Source organism: Puma concolor, chromosome C2, assembly GCF_028749965.1.
Source record: "Puma concolor isolate L17-30 chromosome C2, mPumCon1.1.hap2, whole genome shotgun sequence".
In the NCBI taxonomy this organism is placed as follows: Eukaryota; Metazoa; Chordata; class Mammalia; order Carnivora; family Felidae; genus Puma; species Puma concolor.
The window spans coordinates 151,974,181-151,993,917 of record NC_141675.1 but is presented as its reverse complement, the minus strand read 5'-3'; the positions used below and the strand labels follow the sequence as shown (position 1 = coordinate 151,993,917).

Sequence of the window (19,737 nt, the reverse complement as noted above, 5' to 3'; positions counted from 1 at the left end):
ATCGAGGTTACAATCCTGTCTACATTCTTTTTACACTTTTATATTCTTAAACACAATTAGTATCATTTAAAGAGTTAAATATGAAAACACTCTGACAAACTTTTAAAAACTTTAAAGCAGGCACTAATTAAAATCTAAAATTGTCTTAAACATGGAGTGCCCGGATGGCTCAGTGGGCAAAGAGTGCAACTCTTGATCTCAGGGTTCTGAGTCTGAGCCCCACATGGGTGTAGAGATTACTTAAAAAAAAAAAAACAGGGGCTCCTGGGTGGCTCAGTCGGTTAAGCGTCCGACTTCAGCTCAGGTCACGATCTCGCGGTCCGTGAGTTCGAGCCCCGCGTTGGGCTCTGGGCTGATGGCTCGGAGCCTGGAGCCAGCTTCCGATTCTGTGTCTCCCTCTCTCTCTGCCCCTCCCCCGTTCATGCTCTATCTCTCTCTGTCCCAAAAATAAATAAATGTTGAAAAAAAAATTTTAAAAACGCTATTCTCTTGGGGCGCCTGGGTGGCGCAGTCGGTTGAGCGTCCGACTTCAGCCAGGTCACGATCTCGCGGTCCGTGAGTTCGAGCCCCGCGTCGGGCTCTGGGCTGACGGCTCAGAGCCTGGAGCCAGCTTCCGATTCTGTGTCTCCCTCTCTCTCTGCCCCTCCCCCGTTCATGCTCTGTCTCTCTGTCTCAAAAATAAATAAATGTTAAAAAAAATTTAAAAAAAAATAAAAATAAAAAAAACAATATAAATAAATAAATAAAATTATTTTACACAAAAAAGGTGATTATCAAACATTTTTCTTTCAAAATATTTATTTCAAGTATAAATTTATATAATGTACTATATATAGGAAAACAACCACATGTAAGATAGTTAAGTGATAAACTTGTGGAGTGCACTCATTTAATCATCAAAATATTAAAAAAATGGAAATAATTTTATATTAGATAATTTGATTGAAAACAGTGTTATTCTATTCAAGTAATAAGCCCAAACCAGTCCCCAACTAAGAGTTAAAGCTCTTCTCTCCATTTATTCATACACTCAGCCCTTAGACAAGAATCATAAATTTTTATCCAGAATTGTCCCCTAAAAATCCACATTTAAAATTTCTGTTACTCTTATGGAAATTGTTCAGTTTTATTTATTTTTCATAAATATTTTGGGAATGCCAGTAAGCAAATACATCAACCCTGGGACAATCGCTCCACCATTGTTACAAAAGTAGAAATCGCTGAATAAAGAGTCCGAGGTTACGTGAGAGGCACAGGTGGGGTCGTAACCTATATTGGAATAATCTGTCACTTGATGGCACAGTGACAATGGCAAATGGTGCTTTGAAAGTTGGTCCCAACTAATAACAACCCATGTCAACACAAACCTTCTCCTGGTCCTGGAATCCTTTCTCAACAGTGTGCATGAGTGCCCCGAAGAGAATCACCAGGAGAAGGAAAAGTTAAAAGCTAAGTTCTGGCTGTGGGTGGCGTCCTGGCCAGAGGTAGTCCCCGACCCCCAAACACCAAGGGAAATGCAAGGTGTCCTGGCACGGCTGTCCCCAGGAGTGCATGTGAGCCAGGTCTGGCATGGGAGAGGGACCCCATTTATTTGGGTGAGGAACACTCTGTGCTCCCCAGAGAGTCACCATGAGGGAGTAGACCCTTACCACTGAGGCCACCGTGTCCTACAGACCTCCGTCCCAGGTTTGTGAGCTGGTCCTTGCCCTTCCCTCCTGGGCCACTCTCCGCCTGACCTTCTGTCTCCTGGCACTGAAGTTCGGAAGACTGGGTTTCTTCTTCTTGTTCTTCATCGTCTGAATCGGATTCATCGTTGTAGAAGTGGATTGTGGCTTGCACCGGGAAGCTGGCCAGCACTTTTTCCCCAGAACTCTGCAGATACTCTTGGCGCTTTGAAATGGGTAAATAAAGTCTAATATTTAAGAAAAAAATACACCATTAATCACCCCGAAACAATGCTGAACTCCATCGAGAGGGTCCTCTTCCCTAAAAGCAGCTAACTCCCAATCTCCCTCTCTGATCTTGCCTTCATTGTGCCCGGAGTGTTTTCTTTTCTTTCTTTTCTTTCTTTCCTTTTTTTTTTCCTTTCTTTCTTTCTTTCTTTCTTTCTTTCTTTCTTTCTTTCTTTCTTTCTTTCTTTCTTTCTCTTTCTTTCTTTCTTTCTTTCTTTCTTTCTTTCTTTCTTTCTTTCTTTCTTTCTTTCATGTTTATTTATTTTTGAGAGAGAGAGAGAGAAAGACAGATTGTGAGCTGGGGAGGGGCAGAGAGAGGCACAGACACAGAATCCAATGCAGGCTCCAGGCCCCGAGCTGTCAGCAGAGAGCCTGACGCGAGGCTTGAACTTAGGAGCGATGAAACCATGAGCTGAGGCTGAAGTCGGACGCTTAACCAACTGAGCCACCTAGGCACCCCGAGGTGTGTTTTCTAAGTCACCAGAACACAAGACTGTGGGCAGGTGGAGAGAGCTGGTGAGGAACCCTACACCAGTTCAGAAATGAGCTAAAACGTGAGTGAGCAAATCAATTTAGACCAACACAGGAAAAAGGGTCTGCTTCCGTGAAGGTAAGAGGGAATTAAAACACCAAGTTTCAAGATGAAGAGTCTCACTCTGATTGAATGGAGAACTTGATTTATCCTGGAGAATATATGTCCTATTTAGGTTAGGTCCCACTCTCCCTAACACCCCTGAGCATGGGGAACATTGAAGCCCTTTGGGCCCTGGAGGAAACTTGACCCTGAGGGCCGAGTCTAGAGAAGCAGCTAATCTTTCTGGACGTTGCTCTAGAAAAGTGATAGGGGTGGGTTCCTCACTTTGCCAGTACAGAAGATGGTAACCCTAGTTATTTGTCTAGTCCAAAGAATAGGAAGAAAGAAAGAAGGAAGGAAGGGAAATAACCTAAATATATAAATTTGGAACCTCTAACTCCAGGTTTTATAGAATTTAGGATTCCAGTTACACATGGGAAGTATTTAAAATACCCCTCACTCTCCCCATAATCCTTTTTTCTTACCATTTACTCACTAATTTATTGGCGTTTTCCCCTGAGGTCTCCTGAGGAACTGAGAGGGATTATCAACTGATCACTACTTAGTTGCAAAGCTGATTTATTTTTTTATATTTTTAAGTAATTTCTACACCCAGCATGGGACTCGAACCTACAACCCCGAGATCAAGAGTCACACACTCTACCGACCGAGCCAGCCAGGCGCCCCTGTAGAGCTGATTTCCATTTCCCTCTTTTTGGATGGAGGAGAAAAGAGCGGAAACACCCTGCTATAAATAATGCGTGACAATTCTGAATGTCCCAAGATTTCTTTTTTTTTTTTTTTTTTTTTTTTTCAACGTTTATTTATTTTGGGGATAGAGAGAGACAGAGCATGAACGGGGGAGGGGCAGAGAGAGAGGGAGACACAGAATCGGAAACAGGCTCCAGGCTCTGAGCCATCAGCCCAGAGCCTGACGCGGGGCTCGAACTCACGGACCGCGAGATCGTGACCTGGCTGAAGTCGGACACTTAACCGACTGCGCCACCCAGGCGCCCCTGAATGTCCCAAGATTTCTGATAAGCCAGGGATTCTCAGCCTCCAGGGGACATGTGGCAACGTCTGGAGACCTTTCTGGTTGCCACAACTGAGGAGAAGCTATTAGCATGTGGTGGGCAGAGGCCAGTGATTCCACTGAACATTGCGTCATGCCCACAACAGCCCCTTACAGCAAACAATCATCCAGCTCAAAGTTCAATAGTGCTGGGGTTGAGGAACTCTGCAACAAACAGAAGAAAAAAAAAAATATATATATAGACATGTATATATATATACATATATGTATACATATACTTTATACATATATACATATATGTATATATATACTTTAAATATATATTTCTATATTATATAAATACAAGTAATGTTATATAAAAATATAAATTTAAATATAAAATGTAAAAATGTAACATATTTCTATATTGTATAAAATATAAATAATATAAATTCTATATTATACAAAATGTATAAATAAAATATAAACTACAAACATAGTTTAGGGTTTGGCCATATTTTCTTTTACAAATTTTTTTAATGTTTGTTTATTTTTGAGAGAGAGAGAGAGAGAGTAAGCGGGGGGGGGGGGGCGGCAGAGAGAGAGGGAGACACAGAATCTGAAGCAGGCTCCAGGCTCTGAGCTGTGAGCACAGAGCCCGACATGGGGCTCGAACTCACGAACTGTCAGATCATGACCTGAGCCGAAATCAGCGCTTAACTGACTGAACCACCCAGGTGCCCCCAGGGTTTGGCCATATTAAAAGTTAGCTGTAATGCTGAAGTAATTGCAGGGGAATGTGAATTAGTAGGATATCTGGAATTGCTTTAAAATATTCTAACAACAATTAAAAAAATGGGTTGGAGAAGGTGATAAACACCATCAGGTCTGAAGACGGCTGATAATTATTGAGGCTGGTGACAGGCATGTGGGTCCCTGTACCGTTCTCTCCACTTTTGTCTGTGTTTGAAATTTTCTGTAATAAAAAGATAAAATTGTGCACTCAGTTTGTAACGCATGCCTCACCAGTCACTGCCTTTTCAATGAAACAAAAATTGGGGAGCAGCCCCAGAGGGTCTGCGGCCGGCAGGTCCACGGGTGGGTCGTGCAGGTGGACGCTCACAGGGCGAGACAGAGGGTGGCAGGTTCATCCCCCATGCACACTGGGATCACCTGGGAGACCGTACGAATACAGACACCTAGGCCTTTCCCAGAACAAATGAGTCAACACTCCCAGGGGAGCCCCCCGGCGTCTGTATTTTTAAAGCTTCCCCAGTCCCGTGGGGAATGAAGACCACAGGTGTAAGGGACACTAGGAAAGCTTCCCTTTTCCAGAAATCACTCTTCGACCAGTCTGAAGGTCTTTCAAGTGCATCTCTAGCAGTTAGTATCTCTGGGTTTTACTAGAGCTTTCAGTTTTCCAGGATAACCAGGGTAAAAATACTTTCATGAGGAGTAGCACAGACTAGATTCATTCTGCTGCAGGAAATGAGAGATGGGGAGAGAAAGAGACAGAGAAACAGATAAAAAGATCCTGAGCATGAGCCACCCGCCTAAAATGGATGAAATGTAAGAGGGATACAGTAGTGAGGGTCCTGATCCCCACCAGGAAGGACCATGGGAGCACAGAGAGGCCGGAGAAGCCAACGGTGGCAGAACCCTCCAACCAATCCCTTGTTCGGTCACACACATATTTTCAAGGTCTACTTTGCTCTAGACAATATGCTAACTCATATTCTGGGAAAGAAATAGAAATGTACTTAAGTACTTAAGTAGATAAGCAGATACACATATGCAATTCATATCCAATTAAATTTATTTATTTTTTTTTTAATTTTTTTTTTTCAACGTTTATTTATTTTTGGGACAGAGAGAGACAGAGCATGAACGGGGGAGGGGCAGAGAGAGAGGGAGACACAGAATCGGAAACAGGCTCCAGGCTCCGAGCCATCAGCCCAGAGCCTGACGCGGGGCTCGAACTCACGGACCACGAGATCGTGACCTGGCTGAAGTCGGACGCTTAACCGACTGCGCCACCCAGGCGCCCCATCCAATTAAATTTAACACAAGACAGGAGCACCTGGGTGGCTCAGTCGGTTAAGCATCTGACTTCAGCTCAGATCATGATCTCACGGTTGGTTGATTCGAGCCCGAATCATCTCTGAGGTCAGCACAAAGCCCACTTGGGATCCTCTGGCCCCCTCTCTCTCTGCCCCTCCCCTTCCCAAAAATAAATATAAACATTAAAAAAAATTAACACAAGACATAATATGGAATGAGAGGTATAAACAAAAGACATAAAGGAAAGAGGTCAATCCAATTTGCAACTGGAACACTGAATGAATGAATGAATGAATTCCAGAAATCCAACAAAATATCCCTGAAGTTCCTTTGGGTAAGAACTCAATACAGAAGACTATACTGAATTATTTTCCACTTTGTTGAGAATGTACACAGGTAAGGACACTAAAATATACTTATGCTTCTATTAAAAAGAAAGAACATATTTCTTGCTGTGAAGTCATGTTACCTTACAGGATGCTGAAACCCAAAGGCACCCTTTGATCCCGGAGTTTGCCGGTCATCACCAGGTTCAAGCTGCAAAGACAGACACATCAAACACAGATATAGTCTGTCTGAAGTAGCATCCTGAAATTCTAAAAAAATATAACCTAAGTGGTCTGCCCTTCTTAGTATCAATACCAATTTTAGAGACAATGTAAACACCTTAACAGTATTTGTGGGTTTTTTAAATTTTTAATGTTTATTTTTGAGAGAGAGAGAGAGAGAGAGAGAGAGTGTGTGTGTGTGTGTGTGTGTGTGTGTGTGTGTGTGTGAGTGGGGGAGGGGCAGAGAGAGAGGGAGACACAGAATCCGAAGCAGGCTCCGGACTCCCAGCTGTCAGCCCAGAGCCCAATGCGGGGCTTGAACCCACGAACCGTGAGATCATGACCTGAGCTGAAGTCAGATGCTTAATCGACTGAGCCCCCCAGGTGCCCCTCATCCTCCTTATTCTTAAGGGGAACACGGATCGAGTTCTCAATCTTTTTTTTTTTTTAATTTTAATGTTTTATTTATTTTTGAGAGAGAGACAGAGTGTGAACAGGGGAGCGGCAGAGAGAGAGGGAGACACAGAATCCGAAGCAGGCTCCAGGCTCCGAGATGTCAGCACAGAGCACGACACGGGGCTCAGTCTTGTGAACCGTGAGATCATGACCTGAGCCAAAGTTGGACGCTTAACGTTTAACCACCCAGGTGCCCCAACACCTTAACAGTATTTGATAAGTCTCTCTTCCTCTTCCTGTTGACAGTGATGTCTTGGGGGCTGTGAGGGATTCAAAGATGGAAAGAGGAGTCCGTCTGACACAGTCCTTCAGTTCAGGGTTGTTTTTTTTTTTTTTTTTTTTTCTTTGAGAGAGAGAGAGAGAGAGAGAGAGAGAGAGAGAGAGAATCTCAAGCAGGCTCCATGCCCAGTGTGTTGCCTGATGCGGGGCTCAATCCCACAACCCTGGGATCATGACCTGAGCCGAATTCAAGAGTCAGATGCTTAACCAACTGAGCCACCCAGGTGCCTCTTCTTGTCTTTGAATCACCTGTTTGCCTACGTTCTCTCTGGATGGTCTTTTCCTATTGATTTTAAACCTGAGCCACCCATGCGCCCCCAGTTCAGGCTTTTTAAATATAATTGGAAAAGACACACACACACACTGTCAAATAGCCGCACTACAAAGCATCATATAGCAAGATGCCAGCAATTCTAAGCAGGGAGGAGGGAAAGGTTCATGGGAGGCCTGGCAGAGACCTCAGTGGCATTTGAATGTGTGATTCTGAGACCATTCCTGGCAGAGAAGAGCATCAGGTTCTGAGGGGCACAGATGGGGAAGAGTGAGGAGCCCAGTGTGGAATGAACGAGGAGCTGTGGGCTCCAACAGGAAGCTGAATCCTCATTACAGGACACCTTGAATACCTATTTTTTCTTTTTTTTTGTTAACATTTATACATTTATTCATTTTTGACAGAGAGAGACAGAGACAAGCAGGGGTGGGGCAGAGATGGGGAAACAGAATCCGAAGCAGGCTCCGGGCTCCGGGCTGTCAGCACAGAGCCCGACGCGGGGCTCAAACTCATGAACCATGAGATCATGACCTGAACCGAAGTCAGACGCTTAATCGACTGAGCCACCCAGGCGCCCCTTGAATACCTAATTTTGAGTCTCAGTTTCATTCTGGAGGCAGCAGTAAAGACCAGTGCTGATTTTGAAGTCAGGAGTTCAATAGTCAGACCTGTATTTTAAGGATAACGGTGGCCCCTGGGATTAGTGCATAGCCTAGGTTGGGGAGGTAAGGGCCCAGAGGCACACAGCAAGAGGTAATAAAGATTTGGACAGTGACAGGAAGGGAAAGGAAAGAGGGATTTCAAGGGCACTTCAGTAGTATTCAAAAAACCCTGTGACCACCTGAATATCAGGAGTGGAGGAAAGAAAAGCTAGGCTGAGCAACTAAGGACAACATTGATGGAGATAAGACACAGAGAGAGAGAGAGAGAGAGAGAGAGAGAGAGCCAGGCTTGTCCACGCTGTGACCAGAGGAGGTGCTAGTGAGAGAAAGGACAATCACTCTTCCGGTCCAGGGCTGACCCCTTTCTGCCCATTCTGTGAGGTCCTGAATCTCAAAGAATTTGGCCTGAACTGTGGCCAGATTATCTAAGGGGCTGAGAAGGCAGAAATTGCCATTTGATGTTAGAGCTCTGAAAGTTTTAGTTATATGGAAAGCACGAAGTGGGGTGTCTTGGGACAGACCATCCGGGGACAGCTTGAAAGTGAGCTGAAATGGGCTGGGGCCGTGGATCAGAAACCCCAGCCCTTGGGTTGCATGGAGCCAGATCGAGAGGGAGACAAAATCTTCTGGAGTGTGACAAGGAAGGAGTCTGAGGACTGTCACCAATGATCATCACATCCTTCCATCCTGCAGTGATATGTGTGGTCTTTGTGAGCAAACGTCATTTTATATATACATATATATGTACATACATATATATTATATGTACATATATATACATTATATGTACATACATACATATAAATGTGTGTATATATACACACACACACATATATGTATATTTATATTTTTTAATGTTTATTTATTTTTGAGAGAGAGAGCAAGAGAGTGCACATGAGTGAGGGAGGGGCAGAGAGAGAGGGAGAGAGAAGATCCAAAGTGGACTGAGCACGACATGGGGCTCGAACTCACAAACTGTGAGATCATGACCTATGTTGAAGTTGGACGCTCAACCGACTGAGCCACCGAGGCACCCCAAACGTCATTATATTTTAGCAACCATATTTCTTTCCAATATGCTGTGCTGAGCTAATAGGGAAAGAAAAATGAGGCTCTTTGAGCAAGACCTTCTCCAAAATGAAGTTCACTTTTTGAGGACTCCAGAGAATCGTGTCTGTGTTAAGCTTTGTTTGTCTTTATAAAATAGCTCTAAATGCTCACTCCACCACAGGAAGCAATCCTGGGCTGTCGGAGGTGATTTTATATCCGGTGATGGCTGTGTCTAATACAACTTTGCACACACTTTGGTGGCACCAAAAGGCAGTGTTAGTACAGAGAAACAGCTTCCTTTAAAGCAAGTAACTCTAGGGGCACCTGGGTGGCTCAGTTGGTTAAGCATCCAACTTCGGCTCAGGCCATGATCTCTCGGCTTGTGGGTTCCAGCCCTGCGTCTGCTTCAGATTCTGCGTCTCCGGAGCTCTCTCTCTGCCCCTCCCCCACTCAAGTTCTTTCTCTCTCTCTCAAAAATAAACGTGGAAAAAAATTTTCAAACAGAATAAACTGAGTAATTCTAACCAGACTCTGAAACATTCAATACACCTTTAAAAACTGTAAAACTTTACCCACAAACATACACAGCTTTAAAAACTTTATGCCAGGGGGTCTGGGTAGCTCAGTCCGTTGAGCACCCGACTCTTGATGTCGGCTTAGGTCATGACCCCAGGATCAGGGGATCGAGCCCCATGTCAGGCTCTGCATTGAGCATGGAGCCTGCTTAAGATTCTCTTTCCCTCTCTCTCTCTCTCTCTCTCTCTCTCTCTCCCCCCCCCACCTCCCTCTGCCCCCGACTCATGCTCTCTCTCTCTCTCTAAAAAAAAAAAAAAAGAAAAAAAATTAAATAAATAAAAATAAAAACTTTATGTCACAAATACACTCTAATTAAAGATCCTTTTCTGATGACAGAAATGTCTAAACATTCATATTTTGATGATGCAAGGGGAACAGAAATGCATACAGAGTAAGTATGTCAATGTGTGTGTCCTTAAGAGTAAGAGAAGAGATACAAGCAGAGACTTTCATGAGGGTCTCCCCCTCTCCTCCCCATGCAGCCTCTGACTCCAACAAAGTGCAAGTGCGGGGAAACCTGTGAGATGGGAGGATGGGCCCATCTCCTTTTAGGGAATCACCTCCCTTGCAAGGTCGACAAGTGGCAAGGAGAGAAATGCAACAGAGGTCAACGAAGGATTAGGCTGTCGTTCATTTTCCCCAGGCAGGAGAGGCAGACAGCCCCCAAGGAGAGGGAAGGATACCAAATGGGTGAGGGTGAGTCCAAGGCTCAGGGCACAGGGCCTCCAATCCAGCCCTACAATTTCTCCGGAAATACACAACAGGGCCCGGGAGCCAAGGAGTTCTCCCGCGTCGTCGGGAGAGGGCGCTGTTGAGCAAGAAGCGGTCCCTCCCGGTGCCGGGCGGCGCTCACCTGGCCCTGGCTCCCGCTGACTTCGCCCCGCCAAGTGGGCTCTACAAAGAGCTGTCCGGGCGTGCAGGGCGGCGTGCGCTGCAGCCCCCACAGAGCACCTCCCCGCCAAATCCATGGACACAACTGCTTTATCCAGTGTGCCATGCTAGCGATCAACTAGAAAGTTGCTACACCTTAACAATTTTCTCACAAATAGCCCTCTCGTCATCATAGGAAAAAATCCACCTGCCTTGCGTTAATAAATGTGCTACAGTATTTTTATTCTTGCAACAACCGCTCCATATACATTTCATTTAACAACAACAAAAAAAAAATCACACAATTGTAAACTATATTTTCTCCCTCTCCCAAGCACCTCTTAAATCTTATATTTAAGAACAAACTTAAGCTTGGATGCAAAAGACGAAATTATTTTCCATTATTTAGATATCGCATGTGTTTAAGACTAATTTCGGCTACAAAATCATTAATTTGATATAGATTGTATTTTTTTCATTCTTTAAATAATAGCAACTGAATTAAAAACTTCTATCCAGGCTAATTTAATAAAGTAGTCCGGATATCAAAATACAGTCCAAGGTCAGCTTTCCCACACCTGAATTTCTTATCATATTACAAATAACTGCACACATAACATATGCCACGTGTTACGTAAATTAAATACACGGTCCTTCCCAGCCTGATTAGCTCTTCAGCATTATAAAAGTCATCGACTTACATTTTAAGATTTTAAAAAGGCAAGGTAAATTCTATGAAAGCAAGCCATTACTTCAGTAAGTATAAAGCCATTTAGTTACCAGTGCAGGAAACAAAAGAATAGCGGTGGAGATTAATCTTTACCCACAAAGCCCTCAGCCAGAGTGTATTTGCTCAGACAACATGAATTACCCCAGGAGTGCTTGCAGACTGGGCAAAAGTCCTTCAGAAAGGGCCAGATGGTGGGCTTTTAACAGCAACTTCTGGGCACCCCAGACTGGTCTCTGCCCTTATTTGCACTGTGGTACCAGCCCAGCAGTAATGGCACCCTCAGCTTTTCTCTAAGGAGAGGGGAGGCAGCCAGAGACAGCCAACACCTCCTCTCTCTACCCGCTGGTTTGCAAGGGGAAAAAACAACATAAAAGAAATCTCCCTTTCTTTCTCTCAGAATGCCCTTGAAAGAACTAGGCCATAGGTAGGCTTTGCTTTTCAAGAAAGAAGCAAGCAGGGACGCCGGGGTGACTCAGTCGGTTAAGTGTCCGACTTTAGCTCAGGTCACAATCTCATGGTTTGTGGGTTCGAGTCCCACATCAGGCTCTGTGATGGGAGCCTGGAGCCTGCTTCCGATTCTGTGTCTCCCTCTCTCTCTCTCCCCTTCCCCCACTCATGCTCTGTCTCCATCTTGCTCTCCAAAAATGAATCAAGATTCAAAAGAAGACAGAGAGAGAGAGAAGCAAGCAGGAGCCCAATCTGTGCATGTGACTCAGGTCTGATTAACAGCAGCCTCACCCAGGCTCCCAATCCCAAACCCACAGGCACTTCTGTATTAGACCACCGAGAGAGGGACAGGCCTTCATGGTCATTTTTGAGTTGGTGCCACTTTCTGGCTGAACTGTTGGATACCACAATGCCCCCCTTAACCTTACCGGGTTTCCAGTTGCGGGCAGCTCAGTTTCTTGGGGTGTCAGGATCCAAGGTCTCCATGGCGTGGGGCTGGAAAGGCAGGGACCAGAGATGAACCCCAGCATTTTCTGCTCTTTCAAAATTATGTCATAAGGGGCACCTGGGGGGCTCAGTCAGTTAAGCATCCAACTCGATCTCAGCTCAGGTCACTATTTCATGGTTGTGAGATTGAGACCCATGTGGGGCTCTGCCATGACCATGCAGAGCCTGCTTGGGATTCTCTCTCTCTTTCCCTCTCAAAACAAATAAACTTAAAAAAAAATAATATCGTAAGAGTTATCATTCTTATCAATTCTAATGTTTGCCTGAGAAAGGATCACTGGATACCCCAGAAAGTTCTCTCAAGTTCTCAGTCTGTGGATAAACCAGTACCATTTGGGGGGGGGGGGGTCTCTCTCTCTCTTTTTTTTTTTTTTTTTTTCCTCCTTGCCACATTATCAGTTCTCTGCCTTCATTGGGTTTTGAGAAGTCCCAAATCTGATGCAGTGATCAGAGGACACATTAGTTGAGGGATTTCTCTTCCAGCCTGACTGGATTCTTCCATTGATTCCCCACTGTAGCTGGCTACTTTGTGGCTCATTAATTTCTACCGCACCACCCGCGCTGTTGAAGGATGATCTTGACTTCGCAGAGACCATTCCACAAGGAGTCTAGGATGCAAAAGGGGCAAATGGTTTTCTCCTGTCTGGCTGCCTAGCCACGCAGCCCCTTCCACGCCTCCTTGGCTAATTCGATTTTAACCGTACTACCTTGAAAGGGCTGAGCCCCAAGCACAGGGCCAACCAAACACTGTCACCAAGCCTGTGACAGTCAACGTGAGGGGACCCCTGTTAGGCACGCCGAGAGGCCCCGAGACTTCAACGTTCCCAGCCCAGTGATTTCAGATCTATGAATGGAAGCGTTGGCCCATTTCCTCGCGGGGCGTTCCTGGGCCTCAGCGCTTCGGCGCTGTACCCCGAAACCCGGAGGACTCTGCGTCCCTGACTAAGGTTAAGGGACTTGCCCTGCGTCGCCGTCGGGCTCCGGAGCTCCGCCCGGATTCGGGGGGACTCAGCGGCGCACGGGGCATCCCGCTCTGCGCCCCCCTCACCGTCGCACCGCGGGGACACCCTCACCTCTCCGGCCCGCGCGGCGGCGGTGGTGGCCTCCGGGGACCGTCGGCGGGGCAGTGACAGACGCGCCCCCGCGCCTCCCGGGCTCCGGCCGCCGCCTCGGGTCTCATGGTGCCCGCACAGCCAGCGCCCCTCCGGCGGCGCCAGCGACTCGGCCGCGCCTCTAACCGCTCGGGCGAGGGCGCTCACCTACCAGGGCGCTCGGCGCCAGGTTTAAAAACGGGGGCGGGGCGGGAGGGGACAGGGGAAACCGAGGAGGGGGCGGGGAGGGCGCAGGAGAGGCTCGGGGAGGGGACAGGGAAGGCGGAGAGGGGGAAGGGACCAGAAAAGGTCCCGAAGAGGCGCGGCGCGGGGGTTGGGGGGGGTGGGGGGAGTGGTGGTGGGATATCCTTGGAGAGGACTCTGGAAGCTCGGGGCAGGGGTGTGGCGGGGACAAAGGAAACCCAGGGAGGGTTGCCAGGGCGGGGGCGAGGCACCCAGGGGAATGGGCGACGGCAAGTGTCTCGGGAAGCGCGGGGAAGAGGACACGTGCGGGGGGGGGGGGTTGTATTTCTGCAAGGAAGTCACGCTTATGGGTCAGGGGTGGCGGGACCCTCTCCCGGGGGTGTCCCCCGCCCGCTGCGGGAGGGGAGGGGCCCCTGGGGTTCTGGTTGCTGCGGGAACGTCTGGGTCCCCAGAATTCCGCAGGACCTCACGTCCGCCACTTTTTAGCGGCAGGGCGATTTTGGGGGGCAGCTACGGAAGTCTGGGAACCCGCGTGGACCCGCCCTGCCTGCGGTGCTGGAGCGCCCGGGACGCCCCGACGGCGCTGCGCGAACCGGGTGGGGTGGAGACGCGGCGACACTTCCAGGCGGGTGGAAGGCCGCGGAGAGGACAGCGGGAAGACAGCGCGCTCCCCGCCGTCGCGGGCCTTGCAGAGGAAGGTGGCCCCGCGTGGGGGTGCGTGGGACTCGCCTCCGGTCACCCCGGGGGCCGCGCTGGGAAAGCGCCTGGATGAGCCTGGCCGCTGCCGGACGGTGAGGACGCGTGCCCAGGCTGCAGGGCCGGAGCGGGACGCGGGAGCGCGGCCGCCACCGTCACCGGCGCGGGGTCAGGTGGGAGGAATGCTGGTTTATCAGTTGCCCGGGCGACAGAGCACCGAAGGCCGCGGGCCCGGCCTGGGGGCCCCTTGCTGAAATAGCGTCTGCTCCTCGGTGCCCCACTGACTCTGCGTTTGAGAGCTGGAGCTTGCTGCCTGTGATTTAAACTGATGGGGGGTGGGGGGTGGGAAAGCAATGAACTGCAGAGATAAAAATATTTCCACATTAAAAAAAATGATATATATATGTATATTTCCATATTTTCTTGCCTTAAAAGCAACAGATTTTGGGGGCTCCAGGGTGGCTGGGTCGGTTGAGCAGCCCCGCTTCGGCTCAGGTCATGATCTGTGGTTGGTGAGTTCAAGCCCCATGTCCGGCTTCGTGCTGACCGCTCAGAGCCTGGAAACTGCTCGGGATTCTGTGTCTCCCTCTCTGTTCCTCTCCTGCTCACGCTGTCTGTCTGTCTCTCTCTCTTTTAAAAACAAATACACATTAAAAATTTTTTTTAAAAAAGCAACAGTTTTTTGGCAATTATTTGGCAATAATTAAACCTAATGAAAGGCGGAGGGGGGAATTAATAACTAAGCTTACTATATAACATTTCATACAAACGACTAAAGAGGACCCTGAGTATATAACAGGGGTAGAGGAAATCAAAGAACATTGGCAGACATTACAACAATAAAATGCTATGTTTAACGTTGGGCAACCTTAAAACGGGTGCCTTAAAATGAGTGTGTTTCATATAGCCTGTGGTAATGTAGTCAGGTTACCTTTCTGAGAAAGCATGACAACGTAAATCGTGTGCCTTAAAGATGGTCACATCTTAAAGATGGCTCAGTAATTCTCCTTCTGGGTCTATATTAAAGTATATTAGGGGCGCCTGGGTGGTTCAGTCGGTTAAAGGGTTAAAGCTTCTGACTTGAGTCTCTTCTCCGCTTCTCTCTCTGCCCCTCCCCAGCTTGCACACGTGCTATCTCTCTCTCTCAAAATAAGTAAATAAACATAAAAAAATTAAGATATTAATTAACAGATGTTTATGACAGTGTTATTTATAATGTTGAAAACATGTCTAAACATATGGCAATGGCTAAATCAGGGATGATGGAATATCATGAAGGTAGTAAAAAGGTTTATTGAAGCATGCAACTACGTGGATGGAACTGGAGGGTATTATGCTGAGTGAAAGATGTCAGTCCGAGAAGGACAGATATGTTTTCACTCTATGTGGATCTTGAGAAACTTAACAGAAGACCACGGGGGAGGGGAAGGGGAAAAAATAGTTACAAACAGAGAGGGAGGGAAGCAAACCACAAGACTCTTAAATACAGAGAACAAAGGGAGGGAGGATGGGGGGTGGAGGTGGGGGATAGTGGGGGGTGGGCATTGAGGAGGGGACCTGTTGGGATGAGCACGCGGTGTTGTATGGAAGCCAATTTGACAATAATATATATACCTATTTTTTAAGTTTATTGAGTTTTGAACAGCACGGAGAGATACATCTGTATAATGTCGAAAGAACAAAATTGGATGAGTAGAACCCAAACCATACAGAGGCTACAAATGACAAAACAGAAGTGGCCACTGACTACTGGGATTACCAAGGATTTAAAACACTTTAAAAAATGTTTTCTAAATTTTATTAAAAAAATTTTTTTTAAATGTTTATTCTTGAGAGAGAGCGCAAGAGGAGGAGGGGCAGAGAGAAAGGGAGACACAGAATCGGAAGCAGGCTCCGGGCTCTGAGCTGTCAGCACAGAGTCCGACCGTGGGGCTCGAACTCACGAACCGTGAGATCATGATCTGAGCTGAAGTTGGACGCTTAACTGACTGAGCCACCCAGGCGCCCCAAAAATGTTTTCTAAATTTTAAACAATGAGCATATATTTTTGCGTGGGGGTAAAGTACACATAACAATATTTACTGTTTTAATCATTTTCAAATCCAGCCCCTTGGCCTTAAGTGCATTCACACTGATGCATCCATCAGCATTGTCCATCCCAGAACATTTGCATCATCCCCAAGTGAAACTCTGTCCCATTAAACACGACCTCCCCATCCCCACTGGCAACCACTGTTCTACTTTGTGTCGCTGTGGCTCTGACGATTCCAGGCACCTCATACAATTGGGATCATTTGCTCCTTTTGTGGGGCATGTAATTAATTCATAAACTATCAATTTAATCCTCATCCCAACTCTGCAAATACGCATTATCCTCGTCTTACAGATTAAGAAACTGGGGTTCAGAGAGGTTAGGTAACTGGTGTAAAGTCACCATCAGGTTGGAGAACCAGGACTTGTGCTCCTGAGGGCACGTGGGCTTCAGAAACGGAATGCTGCTAAAGTCAGCTTAAAGGACAAGAAGGGGGTGCTCGGTGACTCAGTAGGTTAAGCATCCAACTCTTGGTTTCGGCTCAGGTCATGATGTCATGGTTCATGAATTCGAGCCCCGCGTCGCGTCGCGTGGCATCAGGCTCTGTGCTGACAGGGCAGAGCCTGCTTGAGATCCTCTCTCTCTCTCTCTCTCTGCCCCGTCCCTGTTCATGGTTTCTCTCTCTTTCTCTCTAAATAAATAAATAAATAAATAAACTTAAAAAAAAAAACAAAAAGGACAAGAAGGACCCAAGACAGCACCCTCACACAGTAAGCACTCTTTTCATGTCTTTTGTTTTGGATTTTTCTTCCTTCTGCCGAGCATATGTAAGACCCCATGTCCTGGCAGAGCAGGGACAATGAGAGCACAGATACAAAGCAGTTTTGGATTGTAACCCAAAGTATACAATAAATATCAGAGAGTTCATGACGATGCCAATAAATATTGAGTGAGGAGAAAAAGCAAATCTCCCTAACAGGAGAGCTGTAAAGGATTTCTGCAAATATGCCACCCTCAAACAGGTGGAATGTAACTCCGCAAACTAGAATGAAAATGAAGAGCGATGCATGTTTTTGCTGAAAATGTATTTAATGAAAAACAAATTCATTGGCAATACAGAATAAAGGTGGTAGTGGGTTTTGGGTTTTTTTTTTTTTTTTAAGTTCTTTTTCTGCAGGTAGCGGAATTAAAATACAGTAACGGGGCGCGTCTGGGTGGCTCAGTCGGTTAAGCCTCTGACTTCAGCTCAGGTCATGATCTCATGGTTCATGGGTTTGAGCCCCGCGTCAGGCTCCTGCTTCGGATTCTGCGTCTCCCCCTCTCTCTGCCCCTTCCCCTGCTGTGCTCTCTCTCTCTTGCTCTCTCTCTCAAAAGTAAATAAATAAACATTAAAAATTTTTTAAATATATATAATAAAAAAAAGAAAAAAGAAAGTACAGTAACAAACTCCTGTTGAGGTAGTTGGGAATTCAAAGGGCTTTTGTCTTATCAAGTATGTTTCAATTATTTCTTCAACTTTTTTGGGTCCAAGGAAGACGGTTATGATAGAGGAAGTAATTTGCCAAAGGGTATAAAAATCTTAAGAAATTTAATTAGGCCCTTGGTTGATAAACCAGGGGAAATTGCATAACTTCAAGTGTATGAATTCCTGCCTGGGAGGTGATGTGGGAACAGATAAAATTGAGGCTCTATTTCTTGCTCTGTTCTCTTTAATTAAAAATTCTTTTTTCGTTTGCTGACTTTCAGCCGTTGCTTAGAAACAAAGAGTAAAGATGTCAACCTTCAGGGTTTCCGGCTTGCCTAGGAGGAGGATACCAAAAGTCAAAACATCTCAGAGGGCAGAATATTTTTACACAAACAGTGTTGAAGACAAGCAGGGAAATGGGTGTTTCCTCTCCTTGTGTTTAGACCGACCCTGTTTCCTGTTCTCCTCTCCACAAAGTGCTCCGCAACTCCCAAAGCTGATTTAGAAGCTACAAGATGTTGTTATTGCTGTTGCTATTATTTTCTAAGAGATCTTTTGTGTGTGTGTGTGTGTGTGTGTGTGTGTGTGTGACAAAACAAAAAGTATATTTTTTCCACAGGAATAAGATGCGTTGGGATATTTTTGTTTTTAAAAATTATTTTTTTTTTATTTTTTTAAATCACGGTAAGATACAAATAACGTAAAACCTACCATTTATTGTAGTCGACACAATGTTACCTGAGTTACAGGTATACAGCATGGTAATTCACCAACTCTAAGGGATGCTGTGCTCACCACAACTGTAGCTACCCTCTGTCCCCACACATCACTATTACAATAGCATTGATTGTATTCCTTTTATTCCTGTGACTTCTTTATCCCATAATGGGATGTTTTAAGTCTTTTTAAGTGTATAGTTCAGTGCCATGAAGTACATTCACACTGTTGGACCACCATCATCACCATTGTCTCCAGAACTTTTTCATCTTGCCAAATTGAAACTTTGTACCCATTAAACAGTAATTCCCGTTTCCCTCTCCCTCTGCCCCTGGTACTACTTTCTTTTCTACTTTCTTTTCTATGAATGATTAAGTGGAATCATGCAGTTGTTGTCCTCCTGTTTCACTTTGCTTCAATGTCCTCAAGGTTCATTCATGCTGTAGCAGGTGTCAGAATTTCCTTCCCTTTCAGGGCTGAATAATATTCCATTGTATGGGTAGATCCATTTTGTTTATCCATTCATCCCTCAACGGACACAGGTTGTTTTCAGCCTCTTGGCGATTGTGAATAAAACTGCTATGAACAGCATTCATCTGAGCTCCTGCGTTCAATTCTTTTGGTATGTATTCAGAAGTAGAATTGCTAGATGATATATATTTCGTTTTGAATTATTTTTTTATTTTTTTTAATATTTTTTAAAAAGTTTTTATTTATTTTTGAGACAGAGAGAGACAGAGCATGAGCAGGGGAGGGGCAGAGAGAGAGAGGGAGACACAGAATCTGAAGCAAGCTCCAGGCTCTGAGCTGTCAGCACAGAGCCTGACGCGGGGCTTGAACTCACAGACTGTAAGATCATGACCTGAGCTGAAGTCGGATGCCTAACTGACTGAGCCACCCAGGCGCCCCTGAATTATTTTTTTAAACATTTATTTATTTTTGAGAGAGACAGAGAGAGAGCATGAGCAGGGGAGGGGTAGAGAGAGGGAGACACAGAATCTGAAGCAAGCTCCAGGCTCTGAGCTGTCAGCACAGAGCCTGATGCAGGGATCGAACCCACGAACTGCGAGATCATGACCTGAGCTAAAGTCGGACGCTCAACCGACTGAGCCACCCAGGGGACCCTGGTTTTTAATTCTTAAAGCTTGAGTTTGCTTTTAAAACATTTTTTAGTTTAGGGGCTCCTGGGTGGCTCAGTTGGTTGAGCATCCGCCTCCGGCTCAGGTCATGATCTCGCAGTCTATGAATTCGAGCTCTGCATCGAGCTCAACGCTCTCAGTGCAGAGCCTGCTTTGGATCCTCTGTCTCCTCTCTCTGCTCTTCCCTTGGTCTCTTGCTCTCTCTGAAAAATAAATAAACATTTAAAAAAAAGAAGAAGAAAAAAATTATTGCTTCAAGATGGCCCAGAAAATCAGAACTAGGACATGAACCCAGGCAGACTCACTGGAGTCTGAGGCTTAGCAGGCATACCACACAGAAGACAGAACTCCCTCTGTCATCTGTCACAATTGGTGTCACTCTACCTTCACACTGGCTT

The 19,737-nt window shown here is 46.0% G+C and overlaps 1 protein-coding gene across 1 annotated transcript; it reads right to left on the bottom strand.

The window, feature by feature from the left end:
- Positions 1 to 780: 780 nt before the first annotated feature.
- RIPPLY3 (ripply transcriptional repressor 3) lies at positions 781 to 13,261 on the bottom strand. Its single transcript, XM_086675955.1, has 4 exons — positions 13,069 to 13,261; positions 11,917 to 11,983; positions 6,069 to 6,136; positions 781 to 1,912 (listed from the first exon to the last, which is right to left on the bottom strand). Exons 1-4 carry the CDS (start codon positions 13,173 to 13,175, stop codon positions 1,588 to 1,590), a joined length of 567 nt encoding a protein of 188 aa, XP_086532081.1. The 5' UTR covers positions 13,176 to 13,261; the 3' UTR covers positions 781 to 1,587.
- Between the last annotated feature and the right edge of the window lie 6,476 nt (positions 13,262 to 19,737).